Raw genomic sequence first — 26,504 nt, 5'->3', positions numbered from 1 at the left:
AACAAATTTCTCAATGAAGTAACGTTTCCAATTCCGTACTTGTTCGGAGTTGCATAAATTTGCCATCATTATATTTTTGGTTAATTTTTATTTGTCCAAGCTGTGTTGAAAAGATTGAGAACCAGTGTTTTAGCGTGTACAGACAGGACTGCATAAAACCTTTAGTTCCTATTTATTCATTTCAAACCCTTATCTTCAGCAACTGCAACAGCTTCAACAAGCTGTGCAGCTTCAGCAGAGGCAACAACAACAACAGCAGCAGCAGCAACAACAACAAAACCAGATGCAACAGCAACACGAGGTCCAGCAAAACCAACAGCAGCTGGTAATCCAGCATCAGATCCAACACCAGCATACACACCAGCAACAGGTTCAAGTACAGCAACAGCACCAGCCCCAACAACACCAACAAGCTACTGTGAGTGTTGTTTGTGCATTTAGGGTTGTTCAGAAATTAGTAATTTTTTCAGATTTTACTGGCAACTTGCTCGATAAATGGGGGATGGGGGATGGGGGAATTTGAGTATATTTTCAAGTTTGAGCAGCTGTCATTTTCATAAACAGTCAAATAAAAAGGTGGCTGGTTGATATTTGTTACATTGTATGGTTGAATTTTCGGTTGCAAATGAATTGAAGATTCAATTTGCTCGCAGTGGAAAAATATTGTGATTTTCTTTTTACAAATTCGTATACTCAATTTACCCCAATTTTGTGGGAAAATTGAGTATACTGTCTAAATTGTACTTGAAGCAAGCCTTATCCCCACGTTATACCCAAATGACCCATTGTATGGGAAAACTGAGTATATTTACATGTTTTTAAAAAAGAAACTGGAACAAGATCTCTTATTGTTGTTTAAAGAGAAACTTTTTTAGGAGGAACAGCAGAACGAAATAATTAGATGTCAAAGTTTCACTACTTGTTTGGATTCAAATCAAATTTGACAACCCCTCTTCTTTCTGAAATTGGTGCTTTCACTTTGAAAATTACTTCATTGAATGAAATGGAAAATATTCTCAACATGAAATTGATGTCATCAATGTTTCAGGGATAGGAAAATATGCAATCCGTTGGTTGAAAAAATTATGTTCAAATGTTTCACCGCCACCCATCATATTTTCCACCTGCCCCAGAAACTTTGTCTGTCTGTATTGTATAACGAGCCAATCAAACTCGTTGATATCCTTCCTCTTTCTGAACTGTTTCAAATTCCCCAAGTCCATCTCAGAACTGTACTTAGAGTGGCCACTTCCTCCTCATAATCGTCACTGACCACAACATCATTGCTCTTGCGTTTTAGCTTACATACATTCTCCTAATCTTAAAGTCTGGTCCTGCTTTCTTCTGATGTCAGCACCTCACCAGTTATGGCCTGACCAAGTGAACATGCCTTCTTTTGACATTAAGACTAGCTAAATAATTTCTTGATTCTCTTTTCATTATTTGTGAGACTACTGTGTAGTAATTGCCCGAGTCAAACTTTTCATCTAGTCACTTTCTTCGACCGATTCTTGCTCTTGTGGCTACAATTTTCTGTGTTGCTCTAATTAACTTTGTTATGAGTGCTTCATAGGGAACCCCAGACTCTATTATAACAGCTCTTTCCTGTCTTACTTTCTTTGATGGCCTGATCAAATTCATGTGGTGCATATTTAGGGGTTCGCTTCTTCTCATAATACCTGAGCTTGTCTGTTATTGTTTTAACTCTCTAATTGTGTAACAAAATCAGAATAACAAGATTCAAAAGAGTATCTACAACCTCTCTGATGACAGTGCAACAAAAAAAGTTATCATTTAGTAGTATACTCAATTTAACCCACCCCTAATTTATACTATACCCGAATCACCCCAAAAAAATATTCTTCAAATTAAAACTTACTCTTACCACCATCGACAAAATGCATTGCCATACCTTGTAGCATGATCACCTATCACAAACTTAAGCAATATTTGGATACGCAACAACCATTTTTATGCTGTCTGCAAAGAAGTTGAAAAGTGGTGTCAAAAATGAAAAAAAATTTCACAAACTTTCAATTCCACGTGGAAGCTATAATCGGCCTTTGATAGAAATGGTTATTAGTCTTATCTAGAGCTTACACAGTGAGCTAATGAATGAATGCAGAACTGCGGAATTTAAAGCAGATATGTTGAGAAAGCAAAAGTTTTTGTCGAATGTACTCAAATTCCCCTACCTACTTTGAGCGACTAGCAAATCAAAATTTTAAAAAAACATCAAAATTTTCAATTTTTCATTTATTTTGGCTCGAATTATCAACACACCGTCATTTTCCAAGTATAGTACGCCCCCATGTATAATACGCACCCTTAAAATGGCATGCAAATTCTGGGAAAAAGCCTGTACCCATGTGTAGTACGCACCCTGCATTCACAGTACATGAATAGCTGTGTTTTAGTACGCGATGTTGTTCTGTTTTGCGATGTCACTGTCGAACAATCATGACATAACCATTGCTAATCATTATACAAGATTGCGTGCTGTGCAGACGACTCTCGTTAATTGGCAACACGCTTTTTGCTAATTGGTAAGCGCAGTTACACTGATAATACGAATTACTGGGCACCATGGCTGACAGTGATGCGCGATTGGAAACAAACATGAAAAAAGGTGTGATTTCAAGTTTTTTATCGAGGGAGATTTTTTTCAAGCGTGTTGTTCCCATGTATAATACGCACCCCCCGATTTTAGGGCAAAAAATCGTGAAAATTTTTGTGGATTATACATGGAAAATTACGGTAGTATCGATACTCTTACCTCTTACCTTACCTTACCTCATATCTTACCCAAAACGTTACTAAAAACTTCATAATTTCGATGTTACTCGGCACCCGTTTAGTATCTTTTTTACTGTTTAAATCAGGGGCGGGCAACATACGGCCCGCCAAGCGATTTTAAGCGGCCCGTAGAGAGTTTCTGCCATAAACGTCAAATTATATTCTGGAAGTATTGACAAATTTTATGCGTCACAGCATTAATCTAACTTTGCCAGCCCGAGAAAGATGGTCATGAATGAAGCTATATACTTGTTCTGTTCCTGTTTGTATACATTTGAGAGCAAACATTTTCGACCATGAACATCAACAAGACAAGACTGCTAAAGGTTTCAACACCCGACATGAATTCAGATTTCAAAGAACTCGTTGACAACTTTGATCGACCACAGATGTCTGATTGACTTCAATAGCTATTGAAGTACATTAGGTTAATAAAGTCATTACATACTGTTTTGGCCTCAAATTTTAATTTTATACTTCCGCTTGAAGTAGTTCAGACATGTCTTGGAAATTGCTACATGCACTTCTTGAACTGGCCGCCACCTCTGTCGAATTTTTGTGCCTAGTTGTGATATACCACGTTATCAGCGCCAAATCATTACCTGGTATCCATGTCCTGCTTTTTTTACCAGATCCAGCAGACCCAGCAAGTCAGCATCGCGCCACAGCAAGTGGTGTTCATCCAGCCTTACCACGTTTGCAAGTTCTGCAACAAGCAGCTGGACTCGAAGTGCGACCCGACGCCGATACTGCGCGAGGAACTCCAAAACGGCACGATCAACGCGAGTCAAATTCACGGGACTTCGTTTCAGCTGCAGACGTCGCCAATCAATCCGACTGTCATAACCGGAGTCAGCTTGCCCACCATGTTGACGCTGCCGCCTAATGTAAGCGAACGGTGTTTTGGTGATTATACGTTCAAAGAGAGCGGCAAATGTTCGGTCTTCACTTTTCTTGCATATTGTATGAGCTTAATTTTTTTATTATTTGTTTCATTTTTCAGTCACCACAAAGTTTTTAATATTGTGTCATAGTACAAACCTTTTCGAAGTGACGTAAAGTAACCACACTCTTGGGATTTTGTCTATTGGTACTGGTTCTTGAAAATGCGACCAGAAACTGCTAAAAGTCAGGAAAATTAGTCTATTTAAAATGGGAACCATTCGATATCACCAAATAGAGTTATAAAAAGTGGGTCAACAAGACTTTAACTAGAAACTTACCAGTCAACACATTTACTTGGACTTGGACTCGAGTGATAATACCATGACTCGGACTTGACCCTCTGCTCGATGACTTGGACTCGGTGGTGAAGTGAAAATGACTCGACTTGACTCGAGTCAAAACTATATAAGTGACATTGACTTGTGACTCGGAGCCATGTGACTTGGTTACAACCCTGAAAAAATAACCCATAATGTAAAAGTTACGACTATAGTGCGCGACTCAAAACAGAAAAAGCATTGGGACTTTAATTTGATGAGAAAATTTCCGCGGACCGTTCGATGTTATTCCAGTCATGCGTGGCGCAAGTCGAAAGTACACAATGAATTCTTCATCGCGTCAAAGAGTGATCTAAATTTTGTCCCTAATTTCTCAATCAGTTTAAAATTTGAATAACTGATGGGCGGTATAGAACTTTAACCATAAACCTTTTAAATTTTGCAATTGAATTATGAAGTTGACGCAGACTGGTGGTTGAAAACCACTGGTTCACTATTATTTCGTCATTTTTCACTCACTACATTTCATTCATCACAAAGTTTATAATATTATTCTGTAATAAACTAACCCATTCGATATTCTGTCTAACATTTTTCCCACGAACAATATCATGTAAACAACTGCACGGCGTATGGAAAATTGAATGCATAATAATGAGACGTCTTAAAAGTCGATTCATCTACTTGTCATTTAGTTGAAATTAATGTCATTACTTGTAATTTAGTAGCAAGTCTGACTACCCCTGCTCATGTCCCCCCACATTTTGTTAAATCGCTCTGATTCACCCTTGATCGAAAGCTTTTAAACCATTTTTCAAAAACGGTACCCGATCCCTTGAGAGCATTTATACCATCTTGTCCGTACGTCCGACTTATCTATTACATCTTACACAACTTACTCCAGACATCGACTTGCCCAAAGTTAGAACTGCCGGTAGTGTATGACTGACCGGCCGGCTGCAAACTCAAGCCCCATAACAGACAAAGGTATGATACGGATGGATCGATGCACCGCTTCTGGTTTAGCTGTAGTTGGTGTAGCCACTCGAATGCACTGGGGGGATGGGTTTGGTCTTGAATGCAGTCAGTGCGTGTTAGTGTGTGATGTGTTGCATTGATAAGCGTGTTGCTTATCGATATTGTTCTTTTCAGGAGAGGGTTTCGTACACGTAGAAACAGACCATACTCGTCCAACATTTGTACTTATAATTAGATGTGGTTAGTAGCGAACGGAGTTGGTCAAAGTATTTATTGTATTCAAGTTGAAGGAGCTCTTTCCATGACATCTATAATGTACTCAAGTCAGCAACTGGATTTGCATACTTCTGGCAGTTATCGGAGGTCGCTGTATAAATTGTAGGGTGTATCTTCATGACTAATGCAAAATGACTAAGGATAATACAAACGGGTACACTCTTCAAAAATAAATTCAGTTAGTGTGGTACAGGGGATATTTTGCCCAGTTGGTATGACAATTTGCAGGCATACCCAAAACTACTTAACAAGCTCCCAAGTCTTGAAGTAACTACCAGGGTTGTAATCGAGTCACAAGGTTCCGAGTCATAAGTCAATCTCACTTTTGCAATTTTGACTCGAGTCAAGTCTAATCATTTTCAATTCACCATAGAAATCAAGTCCAAGTCGGCTAGTAGAGGGTCGAGTCCGAGTCATAGTGTTTTGACTCGAGTCCAAGTCATTATGTACACCGTTCAGTTTTCAGTTCAATCCACTATTTTCAACTCTGCTCAAGTGATATAGAATGGCTCGCATGCATAACATAGTAATTTTCTAGTTTCTGGCCCCTTTTCCAAGTATCAGGACGAAATACCAATAATGTGGTGACTTCACTACTCGTCGAAGTCACAATGAAATGTCTGTCATGGCCGTCCTAGTCTCGAGTCAATGACTTGGTTCGATTCATGCACGATGACTGAGTACAAGTCGACTGATGTCAAGTCGTATTACGCATTTGATAAAATGACTCTAGTCAAGTCGAGTCACCAAAAAATCGAGAGTTGAATCATTGCAACCCTGGTAACTACTAAGCAGAAGTTTAAGTAGGGTAATAATATAACCAAACACAGTCACGGGATACACAATCCCTCAATTTTCTGCATGGTTTGTCTATTGTCAAAAGCATTAATCGTTTTTAGGCCTATCGCTCTCACTTGAGCAGATTGATAAAATCCTAATTCATCCCTCTGTGACAAAGTCTAAAACTATCCAAATGCTATCCTAACTATCGAAAATAGGTCAAAATCCACTGCGCGTCTGAATTTTACTCAAAATACAGCATCATTTTCTAACTGTGTATAACATTTCAGATCACCATCCCGATACAGACCCAGACCAACCCGAGGCCCAACAACCAGCAGCAAATCGTCACCAACTCCCCGCAAATCATCGCCCAACCCCAGCCGCACCAGATCCAGACACAGCCGCAGCAAATCCAACATCAGGTCCAGGTCCAAATCCAGCCCCAGTCCATGCAAGGCCAGCAGGTCATAGCCCAGGTGGTGCAGAGGCAGCAGCCAACTCAGACGCGTATCCCACAGCCCAACACTAATGTACAACAACAGCAGCAGCAGCAGCAAACTCCCTCGACGCAAAACCAGCCCCGATCATCACCCACGTCGATAAGCGCCCATCAAAAACCCCACGGGTGCAAGTACTGCAGCAAACACTTCGCCACGAAATGGTATCTGGACCAGCATGAGAAGATACATACTGGCCAGGCGGTCACGTGCAATATCTGCCACAAGTCCTTTGTGACGCGGTGGCATTTGGACAAGCACGAACGCATACACTTGGGTGGAGGTAAAAAGGCTAAGCGTGAAACGGAACAGGCCGAGGCGAATTTTAACCCAGCCGACGCTATTATTACGGTGTCTGAGAACGCGACGATCAACGGCCCACAGGAAGTTATGGTGGTGCCGTTGAGTTCTTTTAACGTTGATGCGGGCAATCGGAATCAGCTGCCCCAGTTTGGACTGTCTCCTCTAGCACAGCAGGAACAAGTCGATAAATAACGGGTCAACCCACCTAAGATCTTGTTTGTAATGTTTAAGGATGTCCCTGGGCGATTCCATGAGTGTCCGACCAACAGCCTGTCGTTTGGAGTCTCTACTGAACGTCCCTGGGCGATCCCAACAATATCCGAAATCCGTCTTGAAGCTAGGTCGTGATTGTTGAGTACTATGCAAAAAAATCGTTTTGCGAACGTTGCAAGTTATGGAAGATAGTAGCTGGTGTCTGGCTACCATCACGCAGACTTGGTCGATGGTCATGTTAAGTGGTTGTTTTTACGATACTTCCACTTCCAAGTCTACAGTTTTTCAAGCAAAACTACTTGCTTTTCAAAATATGTGTTTTGATGAGTATAAAGTAGGATCAGGATAAGTTTGCACGTATTTTATGGGTGAAATTCTTGTAAGAACCACGTGGAATACCTGCCCTATGTTGTGGTAATAGTTGCGCATATTTATAGTCGTTAGTCGTGAAAGTGCATCTTGCAATTTCGAAAGGGCCGCCTATGAGTAACTGTTCAATGTAAACGGCGCTCGGCCTAAACTACATTTGGAAACTCTTCAAGCACTACCCGAACCTTTTATTTTCTTCTTACACTTCCTAATGTGACTGGGCGTAACAAATTGAGTCTCTCGGCTGCAATGATTCGAGTAACGTCTGCTGATACGATTACAAATATACGCTAGATTTTACTGCTGGCATCTCTATTGCGAACGCGCTGCGGTTTTTGTCACGAATACAATGAAATACAACTGAACCTACAAATCTTGCATACTGTTATGACTTCATCGTGACTCTAAGCTTAATAATCTACTTGAATTATGTGTACTAAGGTAGTACGATATTCCCCAGTCCAAATTGTACATTTACATGTCTATCAGTAATAGCTGGATAGCTTTTAGGTGCTATTATATTATTTATGTGAATGTTCTGTTATCCTTTTCATTGGCGAAATATTTGTTGCGTACGTTCCACCGATTGAAGCTCGATCATACATAATGCCAGAGGTGGTGGAAGTCTGCTATGGCAGTGTTTCTCAGACATTATGTGCCCCTTCACAACGCAAATTATGTCTACAACACTCGAAATACGGATCTGCTCTGGACTATTGGCCCATTCGTAGAGTTACCTCGGAATTTTCAAACTATGGGTATTGGAAAAGCTTAAATGCCCCACAGAATAGTGATATCGCTGAAAAATGATTCGATTTTAGCGATTGTCGCCGCTGTAAAATTCCATCCCATTAGACTGCTAGAGTTTAGTAAAACGTAACTAAGGATTTCGAGCCCAGCATTGAAATACCACCCGCACACACACTTCAATTAAATTTAATCTTACTCGCATGTTCCAAGAAGAAATTGTGCCAGGTGTTGGAGACAATAAGGTTTACTCATGTTAATTGTGATGGTGTGGGGTAATTAATATTTTAAAATGCTAATTTCGTTTCACGTCAAGTCATTTCAAATTGATTGAAAAGGCGCAAGCAAATTCCGATTTACATGAAACCCCGAGTCACGATGCAGAATAGAAAAACTAGTCAATCTCACTCTAACAAATCCCATTTTTTCCTAATCAAACCCCTGTTCGCCTCTGGCCTTCACTTGCTACTACTTGATGCTGAAATACTTGTCAACTTGCAAAATATTGTGTAGGTTTCCTCAATATTGCAACACGAAAAAGACTACAAGCATGTGCACCATCGTTGAAACGTTTTTTTCGCTAATACAACTCAAATCATTGCAAGCTGCACTCAGTAGGGTGACGTAACCGCATGCAATTGCTTCAAATTCAAAATTTTATTTCTGCTATTTATTCATGTTCCATAACTTATTGAATCGTAAGAATGTTCTGCTGTACTACGACATTGGTGGGTTTGATGGCTATGTAGTCGCTTGGATGCCATTTTTTCTTTGTTTCGCTGGTGTTTTGTTTCATGTGACCTGCCGATGTTTTGTCTCAAGTGTATTTGCTTTCCAATATTGTGATGCAGCGTTTCACGCAAAATTGTGCTGCGGTCTTTTTGAATATATCATAGCGTTGCAGCTATCAGGTGATGGTTTATGAAATCACGGGAAGGGCCTGTTTATGCAGCTTGGGCTCGGCACATCGGAATCAGCATGCTTCTCCGTCCTGTTTAGTCCAGAAAGATTGAAAGGTGGTATGCAAAAACAGGTCTAAAACTAAAAAAGTCAGAGTCCACTTTTCCAGATAGACGATATGATAAGTAAATGCTAGATTGCGAAGCATCGGTTTCAAACGTTATCATGAGCCATATGTACTGTGATAAAATGTTTCATATAGGCGACAATGCGTTGTTAACGGAACCGCGCAACCCGCTGCCTAAATTATATACACCGATACTTTCGTGAAATCATATTGGTCACTCCACATCCACTTTGCGCGACGAAAATTCTTCACTTTGTTCAAGTTTTATGAAGATTAAATGTTGATAGTCAGTGAAGAAGCGAGAAGTAAGAAGATCACAAAACATGAAGTTAAAGTAGCGAAAATCATATACACTTGAGTAAGTACCAGAAGTAGAGGAACACTACTTGAGTACTTCAAAAAAGTAGAAGTACTTCGTTACTGACCGCCTCGGTTGAATACACCACCCATACCTTCGGATCTAGGACCTGGACGCTCTGCCACTATTTGCTATCTCGTCGATGAAAGGGGGTCGAAACTCCATGATACATGAGTTTGCTTTTCACAAAAATATTCGATACAATTTAATTGATATCTTTTCAAAATATTTAATGTGTGGCATGATTTTTATGGCTTGTAATCTGTTGCAGTCACTGAACAATTTGGGCAGTTTTATTAAACTTAGAGATTTCCTTTGCACTTTTTCTCGATTTCACGACTCCTCTGTTTTCACAACGGTACCCCTCCTAAAAATATATCTAAATTTCAGAACAGAGAGGAACTGTCTGTTGATGCGTACAGTGCTTTTATTCCAAATTAGTGCGCGAAAATTCAGTCAAGCTACAGCACAAAATGTAAACATTTTCCGGTCTGATCTGAGATCAATTGCGTTGGAAGTCCACAAACTGTGTTGACTCGCTCACAGTATATGTATTATACGCACAAGTAGCTTGAAACATTGAACCATATGTTTCGTAATTAGAAACAAACCACTCGAAGCAAAGGTCCGATGAACTCGCAAAGCACTTTCACCCAATTTCATCATATCATTGCTACAGTGGATTCCTTCTTAAGAACCAATATTGGCCTTAAGCAAATAATAGACATTTCGGCTACATTGGAATATTTTGTTTTCCCATATTTTGAGTAAGAACAAAATATGTCCCTTGGATACTATAATCAGCACGGTGACTTATGATTGCATATTGCATATTTTTTAGCTGCACTAGAAATAAGGTAATAATGTCTTACAACAGTATAATTATATAAAGTCATGGTCAAAAGTTACACCGTAAAATAACAATTCTCAACACTGACCATACAGATATAAAATCCATCGCGTGACTCTCAGGGCGGCGTGTATTGACAGTTTGTCCTTTTCTGAATACCATAGGAATGGACAACTGCGAGTGATCACTTTCATATTAATGTACAGTGAAATCAATGTCTACTTCGACGAAAGGGACGTGAATGTTATTTGCAATCAATTTTTCACTGCAAATCTTCAAATATTGGGTCTCATAAATCCCAGCATTTCATTGCAGCTAGCCGTCAAATTGCTGGGTCATTTATCCAATTATATATATATATATGCTTTACTGGATGAATACAGACAAAATCCAGTGTTTATAAAATATCAAGGATCCTAGCTAGACAGCTGTATCAGCTTTTCCATAAACGCCGCCACTTTGGCGCTGCATATTTCATTGGACCATAATCCACCTCGTTTAAAATAGGATCCAACGATTAGTCCATTAGCTTGCATGTAGCTCTCTAGGTTTTCCGTGGTGACACCCGAACCTATTAACACCGGTATATTCACTTTGGAACACACATCTGGAAAACATCAAGTTTGAGATTAAAATATATGTTAATTTAACATACTGGTAGAGAAAAGAGCATTGGTATTATTGCAAAGATATATAGACAATGTTGGTCTATAATGCATTATACCAAATACTCCTAGCATTACAGTTACAGTAACGATAGAACAGGGAGTCTTACAAGTCTATGAATATTGAGAGAGAGATTTAAGTAAAGAAAATTCACACATTTGCAAATGGTACCATAGAATGCTCAAGTCGGTATCAACAGGCACTAGCGAAATGATGTTTGTTTCAACTGGAACCATGAATATTTAAATGGCGCAATTTAGAAAATATTGTGTTAGATTACCCGAAGGTACTAGGTCTGTATATGTATAATAATATAATATAATAATATTAATATAATATATAATATAATATAATAATATTAATATAATATAATGATATTAATTCTGCCATCGGCAAACATCTGTTGCATAATCCGATTTGTGCGAATAATTATCCAGACGACCGATTTCGAATCGTAGGGCGAGGCCGTTCACAATTCCATTTGTGTGCCTTGGAATCAACTTTTATAAAAATACACCAACCAAAACTCTGTCAACAAAAGGAGTTCGTGTACCACCTAAAAATAGTACATGGAACGCTCTCTCATTCGAAATTTCATGCTGGTGACGTCATATTCTGTGATACGATTGTTGATGTACAATGTTCTTTCCAATTCTCTACTAGTTGCTGACGATTACCCCTGACGAGAGTCAGCCGAAAATATTTGGGTTCATTTCAATATGAATATACTATTTAATTGTATAATAATATAGAAATAATAAATGAAGACAAGCAATGTAAAAGAGAAAAAACATCCCGAATAGTAATAGTGGTACCACCGCATCAGGATAATCTTCTTCATACCAAAGTATTGTGACCTTTGTGAGTACTGCACGGTCTTCATGTACTGAGTGTAAGATAGGGTTGCCATATTTTGGAATCGGGGAAGGAGGACGCGTTTTCAACATTTTCAGACTTGGACTTGTGGAGTAAAATTAGGAAAAAATGGTAGATTTTTCCCGACTTTTAGGTTGGTTGACTAGAAAAAAAGAGGTCAACTTTCCGGAGCAGCCGCCGGAGCGTTACTTCAGTGCTTATTTACTGTACCTCAGTCGAATTTTGCCCTATATTTAACCAACATTCTCAAAAAATAGGACAAAAAGAAGGACATTTAGGCGTCCTCATAGGACATTTTCAAAAACCTGGTAACCCAAGTATAAGAAGACAACATTGTATTTTTATATGATATGGATACAGTTAAAAAATGAAAGTGCAGCAGTCATACAAACATTTGGGGCAGGGCCGCAGGGTTACTTAAACTAGGATCCACTAACCCGTCAGGTACCGTCTAACTAGTTTTAGGGGGTCCATGAAAGGGCAGTACGTAATCAAGAAACTACAAAAATATATTATCCTTTGAAAATGACGTCGTGAGTGGGACAGCGTCGAATTTGTGAAGTCATTCGTAATCATATTTTAGGCATGGAATGATGATATTTGAAGGCGTCCGCGATCAAAAAAGTTGAGAATCCCTGGCAGTGTAACCAGAATTGAAATTTGTGGAGGTCAATTATTTTCTACAATGGAGTCATATCAAACATAGTTTGTTACGGGACCAACAAAGTTGACACCAGTCCAAAGCCCAAAATTTGTGTCGAGCAAGAGCTTCAATGAATTGATTCCAGTGAATTAGAATCCTATAATAGCCATATACTTCAGTTGTATCGTTGTCTTGACCTGTTGCTATCTAGTGTAAAATATCGCAACACCAAAATATAAATATTGACCTTGCAGCTCTGTAACACTGGCGGCTTGTCCGGTTTTGTTTCCAGTGACAATAACACCGTCGCTTTGAAAAAATTCCGCAGCCTCTGCAGCTTCCTTTATACTCTGGTCTGCCGTCACAGAATGGGAGCTGGCAAAAGAGTTGATACATAAACTAGTCATCAAATACACCAGATGTTGTGCAAACCCATGCTTTTTAGGCCCATCCACCCATAAATGATTGGTACCGTAACGGCGATAGCAAGACATCAATAAAATTGATTTTGGAACTGCACATATAAATAGTGAATACATGAAAGCAATGGTTTTATCAATAAATTTTGTCATACACTATTCATGTGCAAAGTCGAAAAATGCATATTTTAGTGATTTCATTACTATTTCGGCCCTTCTCTAAACCTACATACCTCAAACGTACCAGAAAACGTTTTACCAGAAAGACATTTCGCGAACCACACACAATTCTGCTGCGGGGTGTAGGTTGCACACCCCGAGTTACAGCATTTGAAGGCAACTAATCAACTGAATTTTGTAAGTAACAGAAGCTAAGCAACTCAAACTAAAATCGTTCAGAAGGCGTGCCTAAATACGAATAAGGATTTAATGTACTAAGTGTCGGAGGTGTATCGGGACCTCTCCTTATCTGCATCGCTGTTCCGATAGCGTCTCTACCAGTGACGGCACCAAGCCGCTGCCTTTCAGTTACCAATTACTGCAAATTTTTACTCAAGAGAAGTCGGGACCTCTCCTTATCTGCATCGCTGTTCCGATAGCGTCTCTACCAGTGACGGCACCAAGCCGCTGCCTTTCAGTTACCAATTACTGCAAATTTTTACTCAAGAGAAGTCTAGTCACGTAAATTTCCGTAAGGGGCTCCGGTCAAGTCGAATTATCTGAAAGTTACAACTTCAACTCCATTTCAAGTCACCAAAAATGCACAATATTGACTACGACTTGCGACTTTGAGTAATAGCTGTACCTCACAAAGGCACAAGTCGGAATCCAGCGCAACTGATCAAAGATGAAGTAACACAGTTAATTTTTACCCGATTACAATCGGAAGAAGCCATTTTCAAGACATGTCAAAACAACTTCAAGTGGAAGTAAAATAAGAGGGTGTAGAAAGCACACGAGTAAACAGTTTCAAGAAGTAGATTTGGTGGAGCGAAGGCAGTTAGTCGGAGTTGGAAACTTTAGAAATTCCCTGGTGCATCTTCGCGATGAACGAAAATTGACAAAGGAAACTAGAGATAGGTGCCTTTTTCGACAATATATTCAGTTATCACTGTGATACACAAGCTCTTGTGACAATTTCACCCCTAAAACTGATGCAAATGCATCCAAAAACAATTTTTTGCTTTTGAAAATTCGAAGAGTAGAAAGTAGGTTGAAGTAAAATTGCATATACTCTAAAAACACCACCAATCGAGTAAGAAGAATGCAAAACCTAAATGAAGCACGTCCCTACTTAACACCCCGCCTAGTAAGCACAACTATATTGACCTTCAGCAAAGCTACAGTTGACCTTTTACGTTAGGTTCCCGATGAACAGCGCATGATGCTTGCCTGTGTTTCTTTTTTATGTCCGTGAAAATCGAAACATTTCCAGCGCCGATCTGCTTTCGGTATCTGTGGAGCTCGCCGGCCGTTGCATTCACCCATCCGGCATCAGATACGTGAGCGAATGTGAAACACTCGACCCGAACAAAATCACATCCTGACAAAATACAGTGTGGATATTCTTCTGCGGTGGTAAATTAATGGCGTACTTAGTACTTTGCTTTTTCGGAATGCACAAATAGGTTTTGCATAATTGCAATACTTACTCAAGTGGTTATGATTTTGTGTTTTTGGCGAAACTGGTTACTTTTACACCTTGTAATTTGTACGATGGAATTTAGTATTGCTGTATTGTGATATGTTTGCATTATTTTTGTGAATGATATTGTCATAACAACTGCGTGAATAACCTCCTGTATCAAAGTAAGTTAAGATATCTTCGAAAAGTGCACCTATTTATAGTGACATTAATTGATTTGCATTAGCTAAGAGGGTCCACACTACCATTTGCAAAGTACCCATCTCTGATGAAGGCTACTGCTAAAAGTCTGTGATCCCCCGAGTAAATCTACTTGAAACTACACTACCTTCATTTTCTACTTCCTCTTGAAGTAGTTTTGATCAGTTGATCATGTCACCTCCCCCCCCCCCATGTCTTCAAAATCAATATTTCTACGTGTGATTGAGTAGAAATTTACAGCCCTTTAACTTCTACTTGAGCATGAACGTTGACTGCTTTTATCACCTCAGCTGTTAGTATCAAGCAATAGAACTGTCTTGTCGATATGTCTTGTCCTGTACTCATTTTTGAGTTGAGTTTGAGTCAATAAAATAATTACTTGATTCAGATTTGAGTACTCGAATCATAGTGCCCAGCCCTAGCATTTCAGTGACTTTCTCTTTTACCTATCACAAGTAACTAGCTGTCAGTGTACAATGTATGTGTACTTGTTCGTACATGATTGTCTATTTACATTAATCTTGTGCAGCTCGAAAACATATGCGCACCACAATAATAGTAATATATATTACTGCTTACCTGCAGCGTTGGCAACAGCTAAAGCTCGCATATTTCCCGCCTTCAAAACCTGCACACCAATCGGCATTTCGGGAAATTTGGACTTAACTGTAGAACAGATGGTAGCCATTGAAGCGGTGATCTCAGGTCCGATGTTGTGTCCGACAAGATAAGGAAGATCGTGCATATTCTCAACAATGATTCCATCCTGCAATTACTATAAAACATTACCCAAATAACTACACCTCGTCATTTACAGTAGAGAGAGAGAATCTTTATTTGTCTACATTACAAATCAACATCACACGACAAAAATGTAACACAGTGAAAAGCGACATGCATTGTACACGGGAGGCTCGATATGACCAAGTCTTCACAGTTGCTAACTAATAAATAAATAATAAAAACCTAGGAACGAAAAGCCTACTTTCGAGTCTTTTTTGTATCAAACTTGGATCTTTGAGCTTCGAAAAATGGAAGAGTGTAAATGCTGTATATCAGCAAACTTTTTCGTGAGCCAAGTCGGTATAGCCTACACTTGTGGTTTCAAACATTGTGACATCGTCGACGCCGTCGGTGACAATTTTTAGCACGAATTTGATTACTTACAACACAGGCATTAGCGTAGACATCCGTTTCTTGCAATGCTATTTCAGTTATCTTTTTGACACTTTGTGAGCCATTAGGTGTACCTGAAATTTAAGATTTAGTAAAAAAAGGATCACAACCGCCAGCTACATAAGAGTCACGTTCAGCGCTTTAGTGGACTTGATTCTAAAGTTACATCCATTGCCTTAGCAGGCATTATTCTGATACAGTAAATTATAAAAACAATTCCAGACCAACAATTATGAGCTGAATTATCGTCAGACGCCTGACGATAGCCTACAGAGTCAGTACATGCAGTCTTATCAATGTAAACTTGATGATAAACGCAGCTTTTGCTGGTGTTAGATCCAGGGTTGTAACCAAGTCACCAGGCTCCGAGTCACAAGTCAATCTCACTTTCATAGTTTTGACTCGAGTCAAGTCAAGTCATTTGCAATTGACCACCGAGTCCAAGTCGGCCAGCAGAGTGTCGAAGTCCGAGTCATGGTATTATGACTCGAGTCCGTGTCCAAGTCATTGTGTTGACTGCTCAGTTTCCAGTTAAACCCAATTTTTATAACCGTAAACCGGGGTAACTTTGGACAATTTTTAACAATTCCGCTTTGTATCTTGGAAATGCTAGGGTGTAGGGGAGGCAAGTTTTGTGTTTTTCATGGGTCATGGAGCAAAGATTAGAATTACCTAATCCAAAATCTTCATGGTCAAATGAGTACCTAATATTCGTAAATTATCCGTGTCCAAAGTTACCCCTGCATGTGGGGTAACTTTGGACAATGTAGTTTTTTGTATGCCTTTACACTCTATTGTTTATGAAACCTCATAAATGAGGCTTTTAGGTAGTTTATGAAGGGTAATGCCCCCTTATTCATCCCTTATCTCAATTTTCCCTCATGCCTTCACCAATTGGGACTTATAAATAACATATGGTGGTATCCCACTGGCAGTGTCAGCAATCGACAGCAAACATTAAGCATGTTACCATGATTTATTGCCGATTTCAAATATATTACTGTTCTTTAAAAGATACACTTTCCCTTTCTTATGTCCTCTGATGGATATATTTGTCATAATTTACGATATCCAATATTCAGCAGGCACATCTTTAGGAGTATGTGATAAGTTTTTGAAGTAGCTTACACCCGATTACAATCTCTCAGCTCATTGCATACCTATTTTTTCATATTTTGGCAAACTCCTAATTTATTAACCTTCTCATTCCATTTTAAAAAGGCATCAGGCCGGTCATAAGGAATATAGTTGAGGATACACTTTGACACAGATGAAGCAGCCACTTTCCAGAGCTCTAAATATCACATTTTCCACTATCCAAAGTTACCCCGTTCTGATAAAATTTGACAGGGCAACTTTGGACATCCTATTCTCTTGTATTGATCCAAGGGTGAGCCCACTGAGATTTTGCCATGGATTAAGACTACTTAGAGGTATCTGCTGCCATGTTTTAAATCTATGAATCACATGCTATCTATGTTTGGTTGTAAGAAGTTTAATGACCATCAATTTTGATGAAATTGACCCCCGCCATTAATTTATCAATGTTGGGTCAAGTTTAACTGGTAGTGAAATGAATCTTTTATGGCGACTACTTGTGGTACTGTTGCCTCATGAAAAAGAATTGAACATCCAGCAGCAACCCTTTTCCATCAATAACCATTTAAATCTTCTACTGCTTAGTGTACAAAGTTACCCTCAAGTCCAAAGTTACCCCGGTTTACGGAACTCTGTTTGGCGATATTGAATGGTTCGCATCTATAATATACTAATTTTCCTCACCTTTAGCAGTTTCTAGACGCATTTTCAAGTACCAGTACCAAAATACGAAATCCCAATAGTGTGGTTACCTTACTACTCTTCGAAATTACAATGAAATGTCGGTCTTGGTCGTCTTATTCTCGAGTCATTTGACTCGGTTCAAGTCATGTGCAATGACTCGAGTCCAAGTCGAGTCAATACACAGATTACCTCGAGTCGAGTCATTTCCTTATTTTGAGAAAATGACTCGAGTCAAGTCGAGTCATCAGAAAATCGTGACTTGAGTCATTACAACCCTGGTTAGATCGAGCTGGTAATTCTACTTCAGTGAGTTTGCAAACTTGCGCTAGTAGTTTGTGTAACTACCTCCAGTTATATATCAGGTTTTGAAAGTATAACTACTTACTTTTCCTGTTTGGACTTTTAAGAGACAATACAGACCTTGTATGATTGCAACACGGGTTATAAGTTCCAAAATTACACCTATTTTTATTGTCACTAGTCATTCTGCCTGGTCACGAAATCACAAGCCAGCACCTTGAAATTTCACAACCTTTCACGAACGATTGATAACAAAAGTGTCTGACACCTACTTGTACTTGTATTTGAGCATAAATTTACACTATTACTTATACATGCTCTTGAGTACCAACAATTACAATTTTGACCACGTCTGGTGTTAGTTATGCGGTATATATGTTTGCATATATCATAAGCAACGTAATATTAAAATTTAGGAGGCTGTTATAGTTGCCACAATGTTTTCTTCATTCAAAGTCTACTGCAGTTGGCTATATTAGAAAGTCAAACTGTCGCATGTCATTTCCTGGTTGAGGTTGCAATTTAAAGCCTCTCCTTGTGAAATGGGATTAATCCCAGGAGCTTGATGAAAAACCAATCTCTGAATGGTTTAATCAGGTCGCAATATTGACAAGGTAGCGAACTTCATTTTATTACCTCCAGTTAATTATTTAGGTATTGCCACTCATTGCGCTGCTTATCAATTACATCCCCAAAGACCCACTGCCTTCTCCCGTGCACAAAGGCATCATAAATTGACACCAGTCAAGGGAGCAGATATAATAAATCCTCTACGAAAGACAGATTGCGCGAATCCAATTGACCACATGCCATGCAAATTAGAAAGATGACAATTGTATTGAATTATTTACAACATGCCTGCTGTAGCGAGCAATTGATAATCTTCTAACCGAGACATCATAAACAAACCTTATTCCAGTTGGTTTCGCAATTAGCCGCACAGGGGACATGATTGGAAACACCCATGGATCAACCATACTAATCAGTTTGTGTGATCTACCTAATTCCACAGCCGATTAGCATTCCAATCCACCTTCCCTTCTTCCAGCAAGTAGCTATATATTGAATATGACTTCAAAATCAAATACTAGTTATGAACGAAGTATGTTGGCGCCTTTCAAGTGTTTTTCAATGAGGGCAACATAGTCATTGGTCAATAAAAATCGCTGCACAATCAGTGTAATTTGATCGTGCTTTTGGCATCCCAAATAGCGATGGGAGAGCGACGAAATTTGATTATAAAATGGCAGGAAAGCGACACAAGAAATGAAATATTCTCAGAGTCGTACATGTTGCATAATATTATGCTGTTCAAAAGTCTGTTTACTTGCATTACATCGCGAAGACACGCTTCTTCCAATATCCAGAGATGGGCACACAGATATTTTGTAAATGGAAACCGCTGCTTTGTGGGAACACCGTAATATTGAAATGATAGTTACCTGGCAGTGGTCTGACATGGACCATAGCAATCGCAGCTGGCCGCGATTGCCGCATCAGATTCCTTACTGCCACAGACGCCATGTCGTACTTATCAAAGCCTAACACTACAAACTGAAAAAAACGCAGAGAGACGTAGAGATGTAGTATTTTTATTGGATGAAGTTGCCAAACGTGTTAAAATCAATAACAAGCGGCAGATGACCAAGCATATGTTACATCTACGCACGAACATGAATTTGAAAAGCCGAAAGAAGAGAATTTCAGCCCCGCGAACGCTAATATTGCACATGACACAGAAACCTACGAGAAACTGCATCAACTGCTGTAATTACTCTAGTATCGACGCTTCTCACACGTAGGCACGGAGAATTTCAATAAATCTTTTTAAATTTTAGTAATACACCGAAAACTTTATAATATTGTCGTCTTATGTACACACGATAAACTTTTTACTTACAAATTAGTAGCCAAAGTTGGCCTGCGCGATCTCGGAAGCGAAGCAATCACAGTATTCAAAATTCAACCGCCATTTACCTATTGAGTTTAAATGAGCACATAATTCTACACCATGCAAACGTGCCGAAATTCAGCATCTCCGCAAGCGCAAGACAGTTCCGACAACTTCTAACAACGTTGAACACGACAGCATTTCGAAATGATGATGCCCCTAGGTTACACAACGATTTCGCCTTGCTAAAATATCGAGAAAATGTTCCGCTTACCGACCGGCGCAATGCAGGAAAAAGATTTCAGTGAAAACGTTTTCAGCTACATAACATCACAAACACGATGTTTATGAAAAAGGGGGTAGCGATAAAACACAGATTGCCAAAGCGACATTCATCATCAACGCTATTGGCAAGCGTCACAGCACTTAATATGTTCCTATTGGTAGGGCTGGGTGAGTACTGGAATCCGAGAGTAGCGTTTTATCAACGGAAAATATACTTGCAATAACCTAATTCCACCGTTGGAGGCTTGAAACCTTGGCAAGCCGGGTATCAGCGTCGAAAAACATGTCGCTCAAGGTTACAAATATTCATAGAAAGACATTCCGTCAAATAGTGATCGAGCCTCATAAAGAGCTAGGAAATAGTCATGGCGCAGAAACACAAAATTATTTTGGATCATGTGTAACCGGCATCATTTTCCTTGTGGCCGCCAAGAATATGCATCTTGGAAATATAAAAGTCGCGAGTACTCGCCTTGAAGCTACATATTCAACTCGGATGAATCACCCAGGTACTCGGTTATGCCCAGCACTATTAATGACAGTGAACTATCCCTTGAATGAGAGACAGAGATGCGAAGATGAAAAATTCCAGCCAGCTTGGTAAGCTTCTCACACAGAAATCGCATCATTTCAAGTACTATGTTAATAAAGTTTCGGATCGTGACTGCAATCCGAAAAATATTTCGCGATAAATTCATGCAGCCGATCGAATAAAAACAAGCGTCGTCGCCGGAGAAATTCACAGCGATCGGATACAACAACACAACATATCTTCTAGAAACCGCACTGTTCGTAGGAGAGAAATGTTTACGTTAAATCGTCGACGTCGTCTCCGCCAATAGATTTTTTGATACGCAGTAAAATCGTGGTCAACCACTGATCGATTCTCGAGATGGAATCATAATTAGCAACGGCCTCCGCAAAACCGTCGGCGCTTTGTTCATCGAACGCGGATATCAGCGTGTCCACGAGTTTCGACTCGCGGCTATCGCCAAACGCCGGGAACAGCCCCTGGTACTTCTCCAAAGCTTGCTTCGCGTCTATCGACCCGCCCAGGCAGAAATGGCACAGCGCCGACTTGAAGAAGTAATCCTTCACCGAATATTTGAGCAACGGGCTGTCTATCGAAGCCACGCCGACTTGCTCATAGATATTAATCGCTTTGGTGTACTGCTCCAACTGAGCCGCGTAGCCAGCCACTTTCAGCAAACACTTGTTCGAACTGCTTGTAGACTCCTCTCCTTTGTAGTAATCTGCAGCTTGCTCGTAATGAGATATAGCCTGGTCGAGCTTGGCGGTTTCGGCTTCATATATTTCCGCGATCGCAACGTGATGCTTTGCCGCGATCGTGAACCGGCCCATGTCGGTGTAGATGTCGATGGCCTGAGACAGGCTTGTAATGGCTTCCTGCGCGTCCGCTTTTTTATAGCAGTTTCCCGCGTCCACCAAGTTGGACGCGGCCTCGTGCTTGTTTTGTAGAGACCGCTGGATTTCAGCCGACTTCCTGAACGCGAACCCTGCTTCTTTCCACTTTTTAGCCATTTTAAACATGTTGGCGGCGCGTACGTATTTTTCACACGCTTCCTCCTGTCTTGTGCCCGAGCCGAGCAGCCTGGCGAAGAAGCCTTTGGCGGAATTCACGCTCTTGTCGGCTTCCGCCATGAGCTGCTGGGCTTCCTGTTCTTTGTTCATTTTGTGATGTGGTGCGACAAAGCTCGCGCCGGGATAAATTCAACGTGTCTAATTGCCGACTATGTCTGTCAAAATATGGGAGATAATTTTGATAACTTGTACTTTTAACGAGGTTTGATCGATCGTTTGTTCAATTTGTCCCATGTCAGGAATACATGAAAAGCAACATTTTCAAATTAACAGTACGGACAGGGAAGAGACAATACGACCGGAAGGCCATCCAGTCAATCCCACCCTACAGCACAAACAGTACGCATCACTGTGTCAATGACGAGACAGTATAAGAACAGAAAAAGTGATAGCTATATATACTACACACGCCATAAAACAAGCAAAGCGCTGCGCTTTAACAACAACAACACACATCAAACACATACCACTTGATTAGTATTTGTCAAGAATCTATTCTGTGAAATAATGTTTAAATATTAATTGTAATCATTTGAGTGAAGTATCGTACAGGACGCGATTTTTGAGCAGTTAACTTTTGATACTGTCTTCCACCCGTGGAAGCATCGAAACCTCGGCCGGTCATAGCGCAGCAATAAGCCACACACGATAGTAAACTTGAGATTTCTGTGAAGTAATGGTCCGACCACATCATCGTCTCACAGCGCAACAAAATTTGTATGGTCGAAAAAATAACAAATCGTCTTTAATGCCGTGTGTAAAGGGATTATTTTTGTTGTCCTAGTGAAGATTCATATTTGAAGTTTTCAAATAATAGATACAATTACGCCCAAAATCGTTATTTCGTCACACATTGTGACCACATCGTGGGTTGATCGCAGAGATGTCATTTCTGCTTACCGTAATTTTCCAAGTATAGTACGCCCCCATGTATAATACGCACCCCTACAATAGCATGTAAATTCTGGGAAAAAGCCTTTACCCATGTATAGTACGCATCCTGCATTTCAGTACATGAATAGTTCCGATTTCGTATACGATGTCATTCTGTTTTGCAATGTCACTGTTGAACAATCATTACGCGACGATCGCTAATCCTTATACAATTAGCGGGATAGTCTTTAAACGATAGTAGATAGCAGCCAAAGCCTGTGAGGCGGGTGGCGCGATAGTTCAGGCTAGCGACACGACATCTTGAGCACGAGGAGACCTTTTACAAATGCGATTGCTAATCATTATACAATTAACGGTATTGTCTCTAAACGATAGTAGATGGCAGCCAAAGCCTGCGAGGCCGACGGCAAGTTATTTTAGGCCAACCATCCGACATCTTGAGCATGATACCTATTACAGATGCGATTGCGCCTAGGCTAACGGTTATGTCATGCGCAACAGGTCTGTTGGAGATGCGACTGATTACGCAAGCGATTATATCTTGCGCACATGGCCTCTTGTATATGCGATTGTTCGGGCCTGTCGTTGACGCGATGAATTGGCGAGAATTGCCGCGTGCGATTGTCTATTACTAGCCTCATTTCGTTCGCGCACCAACGGCAAACCAACTCAGCAGGAGATCGCGTGATTGTGCATACGGCTCTCGTTAATTAGCAAGGCGCTTCCCTTAATTGGTAGCGCGTCACACTCTATAATACGAATCACTACCCGCGATGGCTGAAAGTGATGCGCGATTGGAAACAAACATGAAGTAAGGTGTGATTTCAAGTTTTTTATCGAGGGAGATTTTTTTCAAGCGTGTTGTTCCCATGTATAATACGCACCCCCCGATTTTAGGGCAAAAAATCGTGTAAATTTTGCGTATTATACATGGAAAATTACGGTAATATTCATAGCTTTGCGTCAAACGTTTTCGACTGCAAGTCAACCGGGCAAGGTTTCAAGGCACCAATTGCGGGAAGAAAGTAGGCTTAAAGTATATTACTTGTTGACAAACCAAAGTGTTAGTGCCAAGAGCGTTTGAAATTCGCCACTAGAAAAAAATTGATTGTAACTCCTCGAGTGGAATCGTTACAATTGACACCTGATTTGGATTTGAATGATCGAATCATAGTGCGCAGTAGCAGTAACGAGTAACGACTGTTCATAGAAGCGAGAAATTATAGAATGTCAAGGACTAATATAAACCAAGATACCTCCGAATACATATTTACTGAGTAGCCGACTTTAGAGAGATGTAAATCGAACCGCACGAGAATCAACATTATGCATGAGAACACTACGAAGTTTGCAATAAATATGACAGGTATCAAGTCTTGATAACCTAACCTTGATTGCGATTCTGCCGATGTCCTGAACTCCGGCATGCATTTATATTTAGTAGTGCATTTATATGATGCCGAAATGAAGTGTGTGTGTCTCTCTCTCTCTTAAAATTAGCTTTGCGATATGCCACCGCAGCAGCATAATGCCATGACCAAAATAGTCAATACTGCACTTTAAAAATGTGAACCGATTAGTAATGGGCTGAAAAAGTATAAAATCAAGGATTCTAACTGGGTGGGAATTCGAAAAGAGCTTTATCCAGACTCTTACTTCTTCAAGTTCAAGATGTGGACAGGACACTGAATTCCAAAATAATACCCAAGGGATTCAGGTTTCTTGTAGTGTAAATCAAAGAAATTCCTGATTTCTATGTCTTTGCAATGAACACCTTGACGGCATAGGCTATTTTGCAAACAAGGTGCACTTGGGAGACTGGATGACACAGTACATTGATGCTTAATGAACTTGGAGGGAGTAGTTTTTCGATTGAGAGACAGAAACTCCTTCTAATATTAGGAAAACAAGTCCAGCTAACACCGACCCATTTTAAGATAAGCATAGTTTTGCTCAAGTCTGCCAAGTCTTCTAGAACAGCGGCTGCCTAAGTACAATCTATATCTGACGGAAAACTAAAATTCTTCCTTAATATACAGCTAACAATCATGAACATAAAAAGTTCAGATATGAAGAAAATGTGTTAATCAATATAAATTCTAAGAATATATTATAATAAATGGAATATTGAAAGCAAACGTGGCAATTATATTCGTCACCACTATCAGCGAATGACAAGACGTGGAAGCAACTGGCAAGTTACATCATATTGAAAATGGTCACTCAATTTCGGATTGTTGACTAATCTCAAGATGGATTAGGTGTGCTACGAGATTTCAATACAGATTAGTGGTATTGGGACAATCTATTAAATCTTATACATTGATATTCAGATGTCAGCTACTGTACTATTATTGGTAGACTTGGTAAGCACTGTAGTTATATTTGCTAGATAGTTAATGGGTTAGAGCAAGGAATGAGGATTGTGTGATTGGTGGTTGCTACTGATAATTTACGCTAGTTAGTTGTGGCCACCTGGCCAGCAAAAAGAAGTACAGTGACATGGCCTAGTTAATAAAATGTTTACCCACAACTGTTCAAGAACTATTCAAAGCATATGACCATAGGGCTTAGGAAGGAACATGCAATAGGTGTGAGCGTTATTAGCAATCCATTGATCCCTAATTAATCCTCTCTAAGAGGTGGCCATGTCCATTGTTTAAACATTGGTCAATATAGGTGAATAAAGTCCAGAAAATTGCAAATTCATACCAGCTAATAGCAACATCGATCAGTTAGCGCCTATCGGCACATGTTAATCAATTAATCAATCAGTTTATTAATATTTTCATCATTTCAAAACATCACAAGACTGCGATACAATGAAAAGATAGGTGTCCAAACAACTTGGAGTAGCCTTTAAGATCAGACACCCACCTTAGCCTAGGCGAAGCAAAGAAGAGGCATGCACACAGAATGAAAAGTCGGTAATCATATTACTCGTGCTGCAATTTGGCATGTCCCTTGTCCGGGGCACTGTTCCCTCTAAGCTGCGCGCATGCGCAATTGCACGGTGCTGACACGGCACACAAAAAAGCCGAAGTGATGACCTTTTTTTCTTTAGTTGTTATGCACTGTTGTCCAAGTCCAAGGGATCGCGCAGTGAGTTGGTGAGTGCGGGCAGACTCGTGAAAAATCAGAGGGAACCTTGGTCCGGTGTTAATTTGCTGCCGACAATCTCGATATATTCAACACATAGCATGCTGACATGCACAAAAAGTATAAATACACTGCTGGGTGGGTGCTGGTATCGTGTCACTCTATGTCTCTATCGTATCAAGCAATCACCAATCGGTATTGTCTAAATATCTCAGTTCGAAAGTATCTTAATTCTCCCTGAAATCAATCCAAATTAAATGAAGAAGTACGGTACAACTCACTCAAGCCTCGAGGATTGCAAAATCATTTTGCCATACCGCGATATACTGGGACTGGGTGGGATGCAGATACAGACAACGCAAGAAACACGCATACAACTTTCACTTTCATAACCACCTTCATTCCTTTACAAAACTGGCCTATAGTAACCTCCTACAAAGTGTCTCGCATTAGTTGGGCGCAATCGAGCACTAGCCCGCTTTGTACATAAATTCAACACAAAGGATACCGCACTGCCCGTAACGCCCATGGTCTGACAAATGACGCTGCAGTGAAGCAATACCGCAGTCAACATCAAACTAGCAAACAATCAACTGTGCCACTAA

At 40.0% G+C, this 26,504-nt stretch overlaps 3 protein-coding genes and 1 long non-coding RNA gene across 7 annotated transcripts in view; 1 reads left to right on the top strand and 3 right to left on the bottom strand.

The window, feature by feature from the left end:
* LOC145435942 (uncharacterized) overlaps nucleotides 1–26,504 on the top strand; it is a 293,102-nt gene that overhangs the window by 6,861 nt on the left and 259,737 nt on the right. For 3 of the 4 annotated variants that reach the window (XR_013914112.1, XR_013914110.1, XR_013914111.1), the window contains exons 4-6: nucleotides 200–418; nucleotides 3,429–3,683; nucleotides 6,344–7,396. Coding sequence is in view for 1 of the 4 variants with exons in the window: in XM_080313219.1 (XP_080169345.1) it covers nucleotides 200–418; nucleotides 3,429–3,683; nucleotides 6,344–7,048 (1,179 nt within the window). In the remaining 3 variants the exon portion in view is untranslated. Of the gene's footprint in view, nucleotides 1–199; nucleotides 419–3,428; nucleotides 3,684–6,343; nucleotides 7,755–26,504 lie in introns of those variants that run through there. The other variant, XM_080313219.1, reaches the window with a different exon arrangement.
* LOC145435964 (uncharacterized) lies at nucleotides 8,051–9,252 on the bottom strand. Its single transcript, XR_013914114.1, has 2 exons — nucleotides 8,907–9,252; nucleotides 8,051–8,872 (listed from the first exon to the last, which is right to left on the bottom strand). It is a non-coding gene; the product is annotated as an uncharacterized LOC145435964 (long non-coding RNA).
* LOC145435958 (uncharacterized protein F13E9.13, mitochondrial-like) lies at nucleotides 9,974–19,687 on the bottom strand. Its single transcript, XM_080313240.1, has 6 exons — nucleotides 19,571–19,687; nucleotides 16,038–16,120; nucleotides 15,450–15,636; nucleotides 14,417–14,567; nucleotides 12,853–12,980; nucleotides 9,974–11,027 (listed from the first exon to the last, which is right to left on the bottom strand). The coding sequence occupies exons 1-6, from the start codon at nucleotides 19,650–19,652 to the stop codon at nucleotides 10,837–10,839; spliced, it is 822 nt and encodes a 273-aa protein (XP_080169366.1). The 5' UTR covers nucleotides 19,653–19,687; the 3' UTR covers nucleotides 9,974–10,836.
* On the bottom strand, nucleotides 19,705–22,090 carry LOC145435957 (alpha-soluble NSF attachment protein-like). Its single transcript, XM_080313239.1, has one exon. The coding sequence runs from the start codon at nucleotides 21,994–21,996 to the stop codon at nucleotides 21,112–21,114; it is 885 nt and encodes a 294-aa protein (XP_080169365.1). The 5' UTR covers nucleotides 21,997–22,090; the 3' UTR covers nucleotides 19,705–21,111.

This window comes from Botryllus schlosseri, chromosome 3 (genome assembly GCF_051294905.1).
Source record: "Botryllus schlosseri isolate E-star chromosome 3, Bs_hap1, whole genome shotgun sequence".
NCBI lineage: Eukaryota > Metazoa > Chordata > Ascidiacea > Stolidobranchia > Styelidae > Botryllus > Botryllus schlosseri.
Note: the sequence above shows the minus strand (reverse complement) of the source record. Positions and strands in the feature narration are given on the sequence as shown.